Source organism: Diplotaxodon limnothrissa, linkage group LG8 (assembly GCF_057381915.1).
Source record: "Diplotaxodon limnothrissa isolate DT_005_m linkage group LG8, D_limnothrissa_male_GT1.1, whole genome shotgun sequence".
Taxonomy (NCBI): Eukaryota; Metazoa; Chordata; class Actinopteri; order Cichliformes; family Cichlidae; genus Diplotaxodon; species Diplotaxodon limnothrissa.
In genome coordinates this window covers 32450398-32468356 of record NC_140603.1, presented here as the reverse complement: position 1 = coordinate 32468356, position 17959 = coordinate 32450398, and the positions used below count along the sequence as shown (strand labels likewise).

Here is a 17959-nt window from a genome sequence, read left to right as displayed (position 1 = left end):
TGGATCTTTAGCATCAGAATTGTTGTCTTAAGGCCAAGAAAGATGCCAAGCGGATTTATTTTACCAAGTGGATCATCGTGGCCTTGCCATATTGGTCCATTTGATTGACCTTTATTATAATTATGAATTTATTTTATTTTCAGTTGCTACAAACGGGACAGACATGACTGGGGGACAGGACAGGGAGAAAGAATGAAAGAAAGAGAGGGAGAGAAAGAAAACCAAAGGGGAGAAGAGACGGTGAGAAGGGGGGGAAGAAAGAAAAACAAAAAAAACCAAACAAAACACCTGGGTCACCTGTATGGAGAAAAAAAACAGAAGAGAAAGCAAACAACAAAGAGCAACATAGTAAAAAAAACGGCACCATCACAATAAACTAGCTAGCAGTAGATATCAGTAGATACTAAATAATAAACGATATTGTGCAACACGCAAGATAGACAGCGCACAATGTGCTTTGAGGCAGCAGCCAAGAAAGCTTTAGTCCGCGTCTGTGAATACCCGTGTGTACACCTGTGTGCATACCTGTGTGGATCAGCATGCTTGCATTCCAAAGGTTTCTCCATGTAACGATCTGCTAGGGAGTGGGGGGGCCACAGCCCCGTCCTCCAGGGCATGAAGCAGGTATGGAGGAGGTCAAAACTCCAGACATCCAGAGGGCCCCAGAACACAAGAGACCAAGGAAGACCAACAGAGGGGCAGCCGCGCCACTGTCCCAGAAAGAGCTGAGGAGAGTCCCAGATGAGGGCTCACTCAGCAGCCGCGCTCCGCCAGGGGGGTTGCAGTGACGCGCCCGTGAGCTCCGCCGGCAGCCAGCTGTGCCTGAGTGACCGAGCCCCAGGCCGAGAGGCCGGGGGCACCCCACCTCCGAAGTGGCCCGAGCGAGCCCCAGGCTCCAGGCCCCGACAAGCGGCTGCCAAGGAGTGAGCCGGTGTGTACCCGGACGCCCACCCCCAGACACAAAGAACCACCAACGCACTGACACCTGAGGGAGTCCGCCACTGGCAGGGGAAGTGGTGGTGGGGGGAGATAGGCCTCCAAACCTTGGAGGGCCTGAGATGTCCCCAGAGAGGTGGCGTCTGATACCCAACCTGACATATAGACACAGACATACAGGCACACACAGACACAAACATCCATTCCCACCCTCATGCTCTCATATGCACTTACTCCACACTCAACCAACGTGGAGACAGACATAAAGAGACGCTGTACACACGATCACACTCCCCAAGCGTACTCTACTAACCGGGTCTAGGTACCCTTGCCCCTGGAGGGGGGAACTGCACCCAGACCCAGGTAGTGCTACCCTTTTCCCTGCGGTGGGGAGGGGCAGACCGCCCCGACTCCGCAGCAGCAGGGAGGCCCCACACTCCAGACCGCAGTTGGACAGCCAACTCCTCCTCCTAGCCCCCCCGCTCTAGCAGGTCGCAGAGAACGGGGGTGAGAGAAGACTCCAAACCTCCCTCCACCCGCTCATTGTAGTGTTGATGCATGTGTGTTCTGAGGTGCATTTAAAACCCAGGAGGGCATGGAGCTACCTGCCAGAGAGCAGCAGGTAAGCGCATAGTCCCTCCTGCTGGCCCTCAATGTCTACGTGTATTTAAAATTGAGAGGTGGGCAATGACGCCAGGGGTGAGGTGTACACCCTGATGGTACTTTGGACTCCGTGTATCGTGCCCACCCCCAACATCCTATATGTATGTGTAATGAGAGTGTGAGTAATGTGAATGTCTAAGTTGTGGGATAAAATTGAGGCAGAGGCAGCCAGAAGGGGACAGGGGGGGGGGGGGGGGGGGTGGCCTCCTCTGCACCCTGGTGACACACCCCTACTCCAAGGTCCTGCATGTGTGGGTAGTTGTGGTGGAGCGGGAAGAGGGAGGCAGCTGGAGATGGGGAGGGAAGGAAGGGGGGGGGCAAGTGACCCCTCCCTGGGGCCAGCTCCCCCGCTGACCCCAGTAGGCACCCCCATACTCCGCGACCCACCAGGGAAAGGGGGCCCAGGCCCATCCAGACCGGGGCCCAGCGCAGCAGCGCCCCCCGGCCCCACAGAGCCCAGGACAGTCCACCCAACCCCACCACAGAGAAAACTGCACCCACCCCACCATCCACTCATCTTCCAGACTACATAAGACAATAAACACCCAGGCTGAGATCTTCCTCCACCTCTCCTGTATCTCCCCCTCCTGCAGAGAGTTCCTGAGGAGAGGAAAGCTCCTGCAAGATGTGACAATCTCCCCCACCAGTTGAAGAGCCCCCCAGGTGGCTCGACGCACCGGCGGCACCCTGCGCCAGGGATGGGCCCCCATGCACCCACCCGCCCACAACCCCGGCAACACACAAACCAGGACCCAAGGCCCCGAGGTCCGGCCAGGGCCCCTGCCCAGAGACGGAGCGCCCCCAGAACCTCACGCCCATCCCGGACCCACCCAGGGGCAGACAGGCTACCAGGTCAGTAACCCACGTCCGTCAGCACAGACCCTCCCCTAGCCCCGCTGCACGCAGCCACGAGGAAACAGTCACCCGAGAGCCAAAAGAGCCCCCAACCGGACATGACCGCTACCCCGGGTTGAGCCCCCCAAGGAAGATGCCTCCAGGGAACCCCCCGACGCCCTAAGCCTGTCCCTACCCCCACACCAATCACAACAGTGAAGGCGGGACCAAACTATGACCCCCCACCCCCACTAGGTGATGGAGCTGATCAAAGGAGCCCAGAGCAATTGATCTGATGTGGTGGCAGAGGCTGTATCAAGACTAATGTAATCTAATAGATAATTTCTATATTGGTTAGAATTAAGATTATTTTTATTTTTCCAGTTCATGAGGACTGTTTTCTTGGCTATGCATAGAGCAGTGAAAACCATATGGGCGATATTCTTTTCTGTAGTGACGTTATCTAAGCTGCCACATCATCCTCTTCATGCATGTTGTCTTACTCCAAGCTGTATAGGCTCGAAAGCCTACTACCAATTAAGCATATTAGATAATGTGCATCTCTGTAATGAGAAGGGGTGTGGTCTAATGACATCAACACCCTATATCAGGTGTGTATAATTATTAGGCAACGTCCTTTCCTTTGGCAAAATGGGTCAAAAGAAGGACTTGACAGGCTCAGAAAAGTCAAAAATAGTGAGATATCTTGCAGAGGGATGCAGCAGTCTCAAAATTGCAAAGCTTCTGAAGCGTGATCATCGAACAATCAAGCGTTTCATTCAAAATAGTCAACAGGGTCGCAAGAAGCGTGTGGAAAAACCAAGGCGCAAAATAACTGCCCATGAACTGAGAAAAGTCAAGCGTGCAGCTGCCAAGATGCCACTTGCCACCAGTTTGGCCATATTTCAGAGCTGCAACATCACTGGAGTGCCCAAAAGCACAAGGTGTGCAATACTCAGAGACATGGCCAAGGTAAGAAAGGCTGAAAGACGACCACCACTGAACAAGACACACAAGCTGAAACGTCAAGACTGGGCCAAGAAATATCTCAAGACTGGTTTTTCTAAGGTTTTATGGACTGATGAAATGAGAGTGAGTCTTGATGGGCCAGATGGATGGGCCCGTGGCTGGATTGGTAAAGGGCAGAGAGCTCCAGTCCGACTCAGACGCCAGCAAGGTGGAGGTGGAGTACTGGTTTGGGCTGGTATCATCAAAGATGAGCTTGTGGGGCCTTTTCGGGTTGAGGATGGAGTCAAGCTCAACTCCCAGTCCTACTGCCAGTTTCTGGAAGACACCTTCTTCAAGCAGTGGTACAGGAAGAAGTCTGCATCCTTCAAGAAAAACATGATTTTCATGCAGGACAATGCTCCATCACACGCGTCCAAGTACTCCACAGCGTGGCTGCAAGAAAGGGTATAAAAGAAGAAAAACTAATGACATGGCCTCCTTGTTCACCTGATCTGAACCCCATTGAGAACCTGTGGTCCATCATCAAATGTGAGATTTAAAGGAGGGAAAACAGTACACCTCTCTGAACAGTGTCTGGGAGGCTGTGGTTGCTGCTGCACGCAATGTTGATGGTGAACAGATCAAAACACTGACAGAATCCATGGATGGCAGGCTTTTGAGTGTCCTTGCAAAGAAAGGTGGCTATATTGGTCGCTGATTTGTTTTTGTTTTGTTTTTGAATGTCAGAAATGTATATTTGTGAATGTGGAGATGTTATATTGGTTTCACTGGTAAAAATAAATAATTGAAATGGGTATATATTTGTTTTTTGTTAAGTTGCCTAATAATTATGCACAGTAATAGTCACCTGCACACAGATATCCCCCTAAAATAGCTAAAACTAAAAACAAACTAAAAACTACTTCCAAAAACATCCAGCTTTGATATTAATGAGTTTTTTGGGTTCATTGAGAACATGGTTGTTGTTCAATAATAACAGTATTCCTCAAAAATACAACTTGCCTAATAATTCTGCACTCCCTGTAGATGTCTCTGAGGGGGGTCAGTGAGGTGCCGATTGCCCGCTCTGCTGCCCCCACCACCCGCTGCAGTTTCCTCTTGTCCTCCGTGGTGCAGCAGTTGGACCAGAGTGTGCAGCAGGAGGTCAGAAGGCTCGATGGTGGAGCGGTAAAAGTTTACTAGCAGACTCTGGGGTAACTGGGCCTGATGCAGTTTCCTGAGGAAGTACAGCCATTGTTGTGCTTTCCCTACCTGGTGGGAGATGTTTGTGGACCAGGTGAGGTCGGCCGAGATGTGGACTCCGAGGAAAGCTTTCTACCCTTTCTGCCTCCTCCATCAATGTAGAGGGTGGAGTGCTCAGATCGCTTTGTTCTCCTGAAGTCGATTACCATCTCCTTGGTCTCGGCTGTGTTCAGATGCTGAACCTCCTCTCTGTAGCTGAATCATCGCTGTTGTCGATCAGTCCTGTGACGGTGCTGTCATCAGCAAATTTTATAAAGGCGTTACTGGTGTGGATTGGTGAACAGCTATGGGAGAAAAGTGAGTATAAGAGGGGACTGAGGACACACCCCTGTGGGACGCCCACATTCAGAATGAGGGTGGAGGTGTGCTCTCCCATTCTGATGTTCTGGGGTCTGTTGCTCAGGAAGTCCAGTATCCAGCTGCACAGTGAGCTGCTGAGTCATGAGTTGCTTAGTTTATTAACCAGTCTGTGGGGTTGAACTGTGTTGAAGGCAGAGCTGGTCCACAAACAGCATTCTCACACAGGGGTTACTACTGCCCAGGTGAGGGCTTTGTGAAGAGCTGTAAGTATGGCGTCCTCTGTCCACCTGTTTGCCCTGAATGTAAACTGGTGTGGATCGAGGTCTGCAGGGATGGCAGCTTTAATGTGCGACATGATGAGCTGCTCAAAACATTTGGTAATTATGGCTGTTAAAGCACGTGGACGATGGTCATTCAAGCAGCTCACCGTGTTCTTGGGCCCTGGAACGATGGTGGCTGCTCACAGGCAGGATGGTACGACAGACTGTAGCAGTGAGAGGTTGAAGATGGTGGTGAAGACCTTTGCCACTCTACACCGTCAGGACAAGGAGATTAGACCGCTCATCATCAGCGAGCATTGTTGGCACTAAAAACACAGTTCGTGGTGTTTTTAACCAAAGCGTCTTAAGAAGTAAGTCATGACTCTTTGTTGCTCTGCTGCTGAAGGTCAGCATTTTCTACAGTTTGTTTACTGGAGTCTGTGAGATTGTTCTAGAAAACCTCTCATATATTTACAGGAACAGAGGACATGATCTACATCACAGTGATCTACTCTCGCAGATTTAAACACAGGATTTAAACACGAATGTTTCAGTTTGCAGGTTTTATAGCAAGTGTAGCGTCATCCTGCTGAAGAACATGACATTCCTGGGTTTTCTGGTTACCATCGGTAGTAACTGGTTTGTTATAGCTACTAGTGACAGAACCAGTAACTCAGTGAAGTGAGAGAGTTGTCAGCATAGAAGCTGACGTTAACGTGTTGTGTTAACGTGCTGCAAGAAATGTTAAACAGCAGATGTCCCAGCATGGAGCCCTGTGGTGCACCACTGTTCATACACACAGAACAAACTCACACTCCTTGTTATTGTTGTGCTCTGTTCCACTTTAATTGATCTCAATGTAGGGATGCACCGATACTGGTATCGGGTATCGGGACCGATACTGTAAAATGTGTGTGTACTCATACTCGTAAAAGTTAACAGATACCATGAACCGATACTAACTTATTTCTTTAATCAGAGGGTGGCATGTCATTTCTGTTGTAGTTTTTTAGATTGGCCACTAAGGGGACATCCCGCGCTAAACAGGCACAGGGTTAGGCGAGTGAGACTGGCGGCTCCAGATAAAAAAGAGAAACTGGAGGCTGCTGTAGCTAGGCTAAACAAAATGTCAGCAGTGTGGACCGGAACAGCCAACTTTAACTCAGGTTTTGGAAAAGTGATGAAAAATGTCAAGAGAAAATCCACGGGCAGGTAAAATAACAGAGGCTCTGACTCATTTTATCGCTCTGGATGACCAACCAATGCCAGTCGTGGAAAACATAGGATTGCACTGTCTTCTCAGCGTACTCGAGTCACAATATGAAATTCCCAGCCGCCCACACATCAGGGAGATAATGGTGCCAAAACTTTCTGAAGAGGTAAAGACAAGCAGTATGTGCGCGATGTCAGTCCTTGGTTTAACGTCACAGTGAACTGATGATCCACGGGCAGATGAGGAGTTCGTCAATGCCAAATACTTTCGTTATTTTGTTTGTTTGTTTGTTTACAATATGGACACTCTGCAATAATTTAAAAGTTTATTTTATTCTCAAACCTAATTTGTATTTATTTTATTCCAAACAGAAGTGTTTATTTATTATTCTGAAAGCTCGAGACAGTGCCAATAGTTCAGTGGTTTTTAAATTACAATATGGACACTCTGCAATAATTTAACAGAAGTGCTTATTTTTCACTTGAAATTTTTTTGTGGTCATTTTTATTAAGATTTTATTTTTTATCGGCAGAGAATAAAATAAAACCTGTCTTTCAATTCATTGCATTTGTGTGTGTGTGTGTGTGTGTGTGTGTGTGTGTGTGTGTGTGTGTGTGTGTGTGTGTGTGTGTGTGTGGTAGAAGTATCGGTTTTTGTACTCTGTATCGGCAAGTACTCAGATCCAAGTATCGGTATCGTATTTGAAAAAATTGGTATCGTTGCATCTCTATCTCAATGTTAAACAGCCACAAACTCATTCAGCTGTTGTGGTGTCGCTCATCAGTTTTGGACTCTGCGTATCGAATCATTGACTTTGTTGCAGAGTCATTGCTGTCAGACATCTTTGAAGTCCGTTTGTGGCTCGTGGGCTGTAGTGTGAATACTCGTGGGCTTTCACGTGGACACTGATGATGGACGTTACACTCTGACAGCTGGACTTCATGCTCTTTGCTCTCATCAGCCTGTCCTATCAGAGTGTGAAGCACAGTTTCAGGAGCTGAAAGCGTCACATAATTCTGTGCTCAGGTCTTGAAGCGTAAATCATCCTCGGCTTTATTTTTTGGATGAGCTGGTTTGTTGTGCAGACTTCAGAACATGTCGACAGCAGCTGAAATCTCTCCTCACGGCTCATTTTTACTCGCTTTCATAACATCTCTGCATGCAGCAGGTTAGACTGAGACACACAGTGAGAGTGTGTGTGTGTGTGAGGGTGTTCTTGTTTGCTGCTGATTGCTTGTTTATGCTGCTGTCACGGTCCGTGACTGAGAACTGGATGGCAGCGAGTGGCGTCGCAGTAAAGCGGCGGTGTTTGGGCGGGCTGGCAGCTCGCGGAGCGTTTCACCGTGACAAACGTGGAGGAACACACACAGAGCTGTGCTGGTGATGAATGCGCCCGTCAGACTTCATACCACTGCTCTGCTGCCACTCTTCACTCGGGCGGAGGGGAAACATCAGTCAGAGCATGAAAAAGAAATGTTTCCATCCTCAGAGGCTCCACAGTCCACACATGACGCTCGTCTTCTAAAAACATGCCAGTCGTTGTTTCTGATGATGATGATGCTGATGCATCCTCGGGCTCCTCTGTGGGCTCTAGAACCAGATCCTGGACTTTACAGCTCAAACCCAACTGGTTTCATTAGGACCTGATTTTCACTGGTTTTATAACTGTGCAAAAATCTTGAGCCACCCCTCATTTCTGTGTATTTTGCTTCCAAGGAGACAGACTCGCGAGCAGCAGATCTGAAGCTTTCTTTCACAGTTGTTTGTGAAGGTTCTCAGTCATCCAGCTCATCGTAGTCTAAGGAGCTCGGACAGAAAAGCGTCTCATCCTAAGATCTCAGAGGTTTTCTTCAGACGTTGCTGCTTTTCCTCTCGTGTTCAGTGTTTCATTTTCAGAAGAATGCTTTTGTTTGTTAAGCCTCTGAACTCTGACCTATGAATCATTTGTGCAAAATGTGGCTCAAGAGTTTTGCACAGCCCGTTGAAAACCCCGCCCTGTGATGGACTCTCCAGTTGCTTCCCCAGAGCTTTGTTTCATCGTCAGCTCCATCAGCTGAAGTTATTTTTATACGACTGATTTCGTCCTTGGTGCTAAATAAGAGGCAGCTGAAACACACGGCATGTAGCCGCTCACACACCGAAGCACAAACATGCAGCACAGATGCTTTAATAACAGACCTGACGATCGATCAGAGAAAGTTTTCTTTCCTTTCTCCCGTCTTTCTGCCGCCCTGCACCTTTGGTCCCTCTGCGCTCGCTCAGAACACGTTTCCGTGTTTGGTTTTCTCTGCTGCATCTCCTTTTGTCTGCCTCTGAAGACGAGTGAGCCGTGGCCTTGACAGAGACGAACTCCAACTCCTCCACAAGCTGCTTTTCTTCCACTAACAGGAGACACGACGCCACATTCAGCCCACCGAGCGAGAAAGCCAAACACGCTCGTCTGAGCTTTAATCAAACGCTCGCAGATCGTTCAGCAGTTAGTGCGACACTGGCTGTGAACTGTGACAATGGGTGCAGCGGGTGGAGGTTTGTGTGAAGCACAGATAAAATGTGAAGAAGCAGAAAGCTCCTCCTGCAGTTTGCTGTCTGTAACCAGCTGCTGTGTTTCTCCTGCAGTCGTGAGCGTGGAGAGTCGCGAGGCTCACCTGAACTCTCTGGTGCTGGAGGCGGAGCGGCGGGCGGTCGACCTGGCGGCTCAGGCTCAGAGGGACGGCCTCTCACTGGAGGCCTGCCACAAAGACAAACAGCTGAGGGCGTGGGAGTGGAGGTGCAAGCTGTACAAACGCATGAGGACGGGCTTCCAGCACGCACGTGAGTCCGCACGCCGCCCTCCTTAGTGTGTATTTCCTGCCGTCGCTTCCTGTGTGTGTGGCAGCTCAGACAGCCTGATGGGGACACGCGTGACCTTTGCAGCAGATTCGGAGCGCAGTACACGTTCAGCTGGAGGTGTTCCTGTCAACATTAGAGCTGCTACACCCAGAGCTCAGAGGGGGCGGGATTTACACAACCAGCTATAAAACAGAAAGGTTGCGATCGAGACGTGAACGACGTGCGCGGTGAACTCATGGTCTCATTAGAGCAACGTCAGGGTGATTCGACTGAGGTCCTTCTGCAGGCTTCACACAGCGACTAATCACACCTGCTGAAGACGTCAGGCAGGAAACAGGAAGTCAATCACATGTTGCCATAGTTACCTGGAAAACAGTCAGAGCCACGGTCCACACACACACGTTTCACCCTCCTCTCTGTGCCCCTGCTCAGGTGCCCCGGAGGCCCCGTCCATGGTTCGACTGAGCGTGAGCAGTAGCAGCACTCTGACCGTCACCTTCCAGGAACCGCAGTGTCTCAACTCCACTGTGGTGACCAAGTACAGAGGTGAACACACATGTGCATGCACGCACACAGGCCTGGTCCTGTCTGAGAGACTAAAAGGTCAAAGGTGAGGCCATCATTTAGGTTTCGATGTTCGAGGTGAAGCTTCGACTGAAGACTTCATGTTGGGTCTGCAAAACCACATTTAAAACGATAAATTAACAAGGTTGTTCTGCGTTAATTTACAGGTTTACTTCACGGTTAAACTCTAAAGCTTCTGGATTTAAACCCCAGATTTATTCTCAGATGATGCCTCAGGTTGTCGTGGTTACACGGAGGAACAGGAAGTGGTGCTCAGAGGCAGGGATGAGGAGGCTAACGTTGCGTCTGTCGATGTGTTCGCAGTGGAATGGAGCTGCCTGAAGGACTTCTCGCTGCTCGCCGGAGAGATGGTGTTGGATAACCTGCAGAGCCTCAAGTGCACCATCAGCAGCCTCACCACGGTAACAAGAGCATCCCTCCTCCGCACATCCACCTGTCTGCCGCTGGCTTTAGTTCACAGTTTCAGAAAAAGGATTGAATAGAGTTTCTGTCACGACGAAGCTGCTGTCGCTCAGGTCGGTCTGTCGTTTGCACGTTTGTCCGCTCGCTGTGATGCATGTGTTCGTTTGCAGCAGGCGCGTGATTTCGGACCTCGGTGATGTCATTGCGCGGTCCCTGCGTTGTGCGTTGGCTGATCGGCGTCTGTGATGCAGACTTGTTTTCGCTGTGCTGCACACACCGAACCACAGCTGCTGTTTGCCATTTAGATCAGCGAGCGGCTTTCACAAACTTCCACGGCGGCCCTGAACTAGAGAGCAGGCTGAAAGGGCCGGAGACGCTGCGAGGGCGAATAATGAGCCGGCGAGGCTCTTGGGCCTCGAACGTCACAGCTCTCATTTACATACTGAATTCATCGAGTCGGGGCCGAGCCGCACGAGGAGCTCGGAGGCCTTTAAGTACTCAGCTGTCCTGGAAGGATTAGACCTGCAGGGCACACACATGGGGGGGCCACGGGGGGCCTGTTTGTGTAGGTGGAAGAAAGCCTGAAGCTGCGAGGAGCTGTGACCGGAACACAGCACAGGTGCAGGTGGTGCAGGTGGTGTTTTTGTAGCCAGGGAGCAAAGTGAAGGTAGGGAGCTAATGATAGCTGATAATATCTCAGCACATGGCGTTAAAAACATTTAATTAGACAGACACAGCAGCGACAGCAGGACGTTTGAATTCCTGGGAAAAAAGATTTTTAACGTTTATTGGTGGGCACAAACGTCGGCCTGGTGGTCTGTGCACGTAGAGACCAGTCTCACAGGCCTGCACACCCAGGAAATATATGTTCCTCTGCTGGTTGCTAGCATGAAACTGGCTGCAAAGAGGTATGACAACCTCTGAGGGGTGGGGCCTGCTGAGGGTGGGGCCTGCTGAGGGTGGGGCCGAGTTTAAAGAAACCTGAGTGATATTGGGTTAAAGTCATTAGTTTGATGTAACGGAGGCTCCGTCGTTCGGTTTCAGGGATCGAGGCCGCTGTCGGTGAAAAAGCTGCACCCTGCTCTGATTGGATGAGGTCAGCTGATTCAGTGCGAGCCTGAAAGTAAACGTGTTGTTCGTGTTGCTCAGGTGGAGTCGACTGTTTTCTGTGGAGACGTTCTGATGTTTCCAGCGTGGAGACGTGTCCTCGTTACGTTGGCTGAAGGCGAGCAGTCGGCTGTTGATGATGATGATGGCAGTGCTGGTTTTTTCTGCAGACCTCCTCTGAGCTGCTGTCTGTGTGGATGAACAGAAGGGGGCGGAGCACACAGGCTCGAGGGGCTCCAATTAAAACCCAAATTGAACCAAGCAGCAGAGTGACATTTGAAAGGAAACTTTCCTCAAATGTTAAAGCACTTATGCTTTCACGAACTTTTACAGCAGCAAAGGTTTATTTCCACAAAGTGTCCTGATGATATAAAACAGTAAAAATGACTGTCAGAGCGTTTTGTTGGTTTTTTTCCAAGGACAGGCTGCCAGAGAAAATAAAGAAACCTCTTCAAACCTTTAGAAAACTTTTTCAGACGTGCACGTCGGAAATGTTCCAGCTTTAAATGCATGAATAAGCAGACAAATGAGTTGGTGAAAAAGCTGTGCAGACGCTTTCACAGCACTCAGTGGGAGTCATCACATTAACCGACATCTGAGGGATAAAAAGCCAGAAACAGCTCAGTCCCGTCCTGACACATTAATAACAGGAGGCAGGATAAAAAGACAAAAGTATGTGGACACACTGCTGCAGTTCCAACAGTGGAAGTGTCCACATACTTTTGTTGATGCAGTTATTTTCACCAGAAGTGATTTCTTTCCTCCAAACTCGCCTCTTCACTCTAACAGATGGGTTTCTACTTTTCAGGGTCGGCTCTACTACGTTCGAGTGTCGGCTTATAACATGAAGGGCTGGGGTCCGCCCGCCTCCTCCCTCCCTCCATCTGCTGCTCCATCCAGTAAGTTCTCTCCATATTTTTCCATTAACCTCACCATCTCAGCAGCTCGCAGCTTCTCTGTGACTCTGGAGTTTAACCTCTTTGTGCAGCAGCTGTTTCAGCCTGGTTTTATATTCCTCTGCTGAATAATGCATCATGTAAATGTTACAGAGCCACTGTTACAGGCCTGCAGAGAGCAGATTGACTTGGTGGGGTAAATTGGTTTGTTGCAGTTGCAGAAAAACCACAAACGAGCGAGTGAAACACAAGCTGACGACAGGCGAGGTCGTGCCGCATGTTCTCGGGTTGGATATGACGCTCAGGTGGAGGGCATGTTTCATGTGAGGCTGCAGATATTTCGCCACCTGTGGGTTTAGAATGACTTCTAGCTCCTCCCACAAACAACAGTAACAGATTACTTTCTCCAGGGAGTAACTAGATGCTGATATACGTGTAGGAGGCTAGCTTTGGTTTCCTTCTAGACCAGTTAAAGGTGAGATCGGTTGAAACTGATAAACTACTCACTCGCTCATTTGTTACATTTTTGGAGCGTTTGTGACTGGATGAGCTTAAAGACGTGAGATTCAAAATCCCAACGATGGAAGAACAAGGAGATTGTTAGCAGACAATGTGATGTTGTTGGTGACCTCAGAGACGCTCACAGGGCCACGCGGACTCTTCGGCTGAACTTTGACCTGCCTTACACACAGTCAGAGGCCTGGGACAACCCGCAGGGATCAAGGAAAACCCGAACGAAGCCGAGGATCAGCCGTCAGCAGAGCCGGGATGACGTGACGTGTGACAAAGCACAAATACATGAGTCCGAATGTTGTCACATAAAACAGGAAGTTCGTGCGGTGTGAACCTGCAGGGTTTGTTCCTGTGGTCGTGACTGAAGTGTGCGTCCGCTGTGAATCGTGTGAACATCCTGTTCTGACGTCCTCGGGTCGGGAAAATCAATTTCATCGCTCTGTCACGACTCGCTTTCTCTTTTCCTGCACATTGGAGCTTCAGCCTTGAGCTGTGTGTGTGTGTGTGTGTGTGTGTGTGTGTGTGTGTGTGTGTGTGTGTGTGTGTGTGTGTGTGTGTGTGCGCGCATATGTCAGAAGCAGAGGACAGAAAGTGTGTGGGTGTTTGTTTTAAACAGAGTGAAAGCACGACTACACCTCTAAAGATGCTTGACATCCATTAGTTCATTCTGTAGCATCTCACACACAAACACATTTTCGGAGCCGTTCTTGTTCTCCTGTCTCTGCTCACACGTTAGACTTTATTTTTTCTGTAAACGTCATTTCAAAGTTGTCCAGCTGTCTGAGTCTGCACATGAAAACAGCAGGTAGCTGCACCTGAGTCCACGCCGACGCACGTTACAATGCTTACGTTTGAGGTGACTGGAGCTCTCGCAGATTCACTCAGTTCCTTCATTTGTCCTGTGGTGCCTTGTCCAGATTGGCGGGAGAGCGATGGCCGGGAACCCAGGAGGCGGGGCCACATCGAGGCCATGGAGCGTCTCCTGCAGCAGGTCCGAGCGACTCACACGCACTACTGCTGTGGAGGTGAGTGTCGGCGGGCTCGTGGCGGATGGCCTTCACCACAATAAACATTTTTTGTTACGTTTTAATCCTTTAGATGTAACTTTTAACACAACTGTGTTAAAAAGGCGTTTCTGACATCAGTGGGAGTTTGAATCCCACTGATGAAGGGCGATCGTGGCTCAAGAGTTGGGAGTTCGTCTTGTAATCGGAAGGTTGCCGGTTCGAGCCCCGGCTCGGACAGTCTCGGTCGTTGTGTCCTTGGGCAAGACACTTCACCCGTTGCCTACTGGTGGTGGTCAGAGGGCCCGGTGGCGCCAGTGTTCGGCAGCCTCGCCTCTGTCAGTGCGCCCCAGGGTGGCTGTGGCTACAACGTAGCTGCCATCACCAGTGTGTGAATGTGTGTGTGAATGGGTGGATGACTGGATATGTAAAGCGCTTTGGGGTCCTTAGGGACGAGTAAAGCGCTATATAAATACAGGCCATTTACCTTTTTTTTTTTTTTTATTGCTGTAATATCTGCAGAGACACATGTGTGGAGACACAGTCTGCAGACACAAACATGCTCTTCGATCACAACGCAGATTCATTTTTACTGACGCTCTCACGCCTGTCTGAGCGGACCCAGGAAAAACTGTTTATTCACAGACGCAGAGCTTTGTACAAAGAGGGGGAGTCGGGGTTTCAGAGATCCACGGGAGGGAGGGCAGAGGGACACTGGATCATCGATCCACACACCGCGCTTCGTCCACGCTGCCAAACACTCGGGAATCCAGGCAAGAGAAACCAGGACGGGTCCAGGGAATAAACAGGCGAAGAGATCAGAACCAGGACGAGGTTACAGCGACGCTGACGTGAGGCGTGCAAGCATCCAGCCACGAAACGCTCTGAGCCACCGTTTAAATAGTGGAGAAGCAGGATACCGAGCCGCAGGTGAGGGATTGTTTGCAGGTGCGTGGGCCAGAGGCGGGAGCCCACAGTGAGCTCCGCCCAGACAGGGCGGAGACAGAAGAGAGAGAGAGAGGCAACAAAACCATGTGTCCCGACCGGGCAGACGCAGGGACGTGACACCATCTGACCAGATATCAGTTTATCAGTTTTTTTATTAATCACATCGTCATCGTCACTGCAGGCTGCAGGAGGTTTCAGGCCTTCATCTGTCTCCTCTTCCTCGTCTCATTCACTTAGCTGGATGTTGTCTCAGAAGCAGTTAAACGCTGTAATAACCTGTAATTGAAATGTCAGAACTCAAACTCTCCCCCGTCCTCCTCTCTGACAGATGGAGAGGTGGACGCCTCATTAATCGACTCCAATCGTGTTTGCAGCCCTCTCCAACAAAACTCATTCCTGTGTTTATTCAGCATGGCGTGCGAGCTCTCGTCACATTATCCAGTTGTCAGAGCCGGTTAGCTCGGAGCTCACGCACACAGAGACTTGCTAAAGTCGTCAGGTTCCCTGTGACAGACTCGGAAAAAGGCCAATTTTCCAAATGCGAGTGTGCGAGAGCAGCAGCAGCTGGACAAAAGGCGCTCCGATAAAACGAGCTGTAATTACAGCTTTTAACGAGCAAACAGCAATTTCATGGAGAGATAGAAACCCGAAGCCTTAATTCACCTCGTCAAACCCAACAGAGGAACAACAGCAGCCTGTGAGGAGAGATCAGCAGAAGATGGTCGTGTAGGCGCCGGGATCACGAAGTTTCCCTCGTCTCTGAGATCCTGAGTAGAGCAGACAAACAACACAGCGAGTCATTAAACATGATGCAGGTTGTTTTGTGGGACTTTCAGGCATGTAAGTTGATTTGTTTGCAGCAATATTAACGTGCTTATAAAAACAGTGAGCGTACCGTTCATGGCCTGCAGGGGGCGACCTTTCGCAGCTGTGACGTGCAGGTAGTTACAGATTCAGGGTTTCACGTGAGCTTCGTGTGTTTCAGACGTCAGTTTGAGCTGAAACACAAACTGAATGAAAATGAACTGACGTGACACTAAACACACAGCTGCACAGATGTTGCTCCTTAAAGTCGTTTAATATGTTAAACCAACATGGTTTTAATAAAATGCTTTAAAGCACCAGCACACGAGGACGCTGTGACCTACGGTGATGTTGCTGTGTGCTGCTTTTCTGTTGGGAAGGGGTCAGAGGTCACGGGATCGATGATCTGTTTTTCCTCGACGCTCCCTCCACTGTGCATCTGTATCACGGCTCGTTCCCCTGGCGGTCTGCAGCCGGCTCCTGTCGGCTCCACGTCTGACGTCTGTTTACAGGACGGTAATTACGTGATGCTTAATTAGCTGCAGTAAAAGGGGCGCTGCGGTCTGGAGATTGGCATCACTGAGCGGCCAGTCGGCGTCCTCGCGAGGCCAGAGGGAGCGACAGAGGACGCGAGGGAAAGGAGATAAGATTGAGTCAGAGCGGCAGCGTGGGAGAGAAGCTCGACCCCGCTGACCCATAAACAAACATTTAGACTGAAGCTGGAAAAAAAACGCAGTTTTCACTTGTTTTCTTCTTCTCTCGTCTTTTTGTTCAGATGCCTCTAAGCTGCAGAACCCCAGCAGGAAGCAGTCTGTCTCCAGAAGTCTGAAACATCTCTTCAACTCCTCCAACAAGTTTGTAAAGACACTGAAAAGGTCAGAAGCTGCTTCTCCACGACGAGCCTGAGGACGCTCTCGGCTTCACTGTAACCTTCATAGGCTTCCCGTTCTTGTGGCACCAGCATCACGTTCATTGGTTTAGGTGTGGCGGGTGGGAATTCTCGTAGTAGCACCTCCATGTTTTAGTGGAAATATGTGGATCGAGTTCACGTGGGAACCAGCTCAGTCTTGGTGGATATTGCAGGAGTTTTCTTGCAGCCATCCCTTGAGGCGACTTATGTTGTGATTTGGCGCTATATAAATAAAATTGAATTGAATTGAATCCCTCCCATAGACACTGATGCCCTGCTGGTATCAACAGTAGTTCTCTTGGGTGGAATTTCTTGTGGTAGTCCTGCAGTGACATCAGTGGCTCCAACTTGGCGCCTGAGCTTTTCAGGACTGCTGATTTAGTTTCTTGTGTCTTTCTTATTTAAAAGTCTCTGATTGGGGTCAGTGGCGCACACCACAACATAATGTTGTTTCAGGAAGTTGAAACCACTGATGTCAGCGCGATGACGGACCACAGCAAGAAAGCTGCAGCAGGAAGCAGAGACACAGGAAACAGAATAACAAACATCTTTATCCTAATTTAACTCAGTAAACTCATAAAATGATGGTTTTTCAGACCGAATCTGATTAAACTGTAAAGTGCATCATTAGCATAAGCACGCTAACTCTCCTTTCTATTCACCTGTGCGGACCGCACCATCCTGTGCGTGCAGGGGGATCTACCTGGCGGCTGTGTTCTACCATAAGGACAGTTTACTGGTGACGGCCGAGGAGCAGATCCCCATCGTGGAGGTGGATGACTCGTACAGCAGCTCGCTCATGCAGGACTTCCTGTGGTTCACAAAGGTACGCAAATAAAACCTCATCATCTTCGTCATCATCGTCGTCTGTCCGGCAGCTCTGAATGAGCCCTCTGCTCCTCACACCCTTTCCTCTCATCATGTGTCGTATTTATTTCTGCTGCTGGGCCTCGGCTGTCTTTTATTCCCAGCAGGCAGCTGGTTTGGACATAAATGTCTGAACAGTTCACGTCTTGTTTCAGGGTTTTGGTCTCCCTCCAGCCTCTCTGTACTGCCACACTTCTCTGTTTCTAAAGACCGTGGGTTTGAACCTGCAAACAATGAGTCACGAGGTTCAGCGTAACGAACCGAATCGCTGCAGCGCTACAACCTGCAAGTCTGCTGTAACTGAAGGGCTTCTGTAGGGAAGCTGCCAGTGTGACCAGTGTGACCAGTGTGACCAGTGTGTGCGAGCTGGAGTCATAATGGCTGCTTCAGCCCTCAGCAGCTTTTGCTTGGTTGTAGTAAGAGGGTGGAGGAGGAACGGCAAAGGATTAAAGTGTGTTAATGGACAGTTTTTCACACGCTGTGTCTCTGATGTCAACTTCCTGTTTGTGTGTCTGCAGCTGTCCTGCATGTGGGAGGACGTCCGGTGGCTGAGACAGAGCATGTCGGTGTCCATGTCGTCGTCCTCCACCCTGCAGGCCAGGCACAAGATGCTCACCGCCGCCGGGCAGCTGCAGGTCAGGAAACCGACCAATCAGCTTCAGTGAAAATCACAAACC

At 49.9% G+C, this 17959-nt stretch overlaps 1 protein-coding gene across 1 annotated transcript in view; it reads left to right on the top strand.

The window, feature by feature from the left end:
• The window catches only part of ankfn1a (ankyrin repeat and fibronectin type III domain containing 1a), a 108191-nt gene that overhangs the window by 80334 nt on the left and 9898 nt on the right, over positions 1 to 17959 (top strand). Inside the window, 8 exon segments of the mRNA XM_085361129.1 lie at positions 9034 to 9228; positions 9679 to 9792; positions 10135 to 10232; positions 12149 to 12239; positions 13667 to 13774; positions 16281 to 16380; positions 17109 to 17241; positions 17801 to 17917. Of these exon segments, the coding sequence (XP_085217255.1) occupies positions 9034 to 9228; positions 9679 to 9792; positions 10135 to 10232; positions 12149 to 12239; positions 13667 to 13774; positions 16281 to 16380; positions 17109 to 17241; positions 17801 to 17917 (956 nt within the window).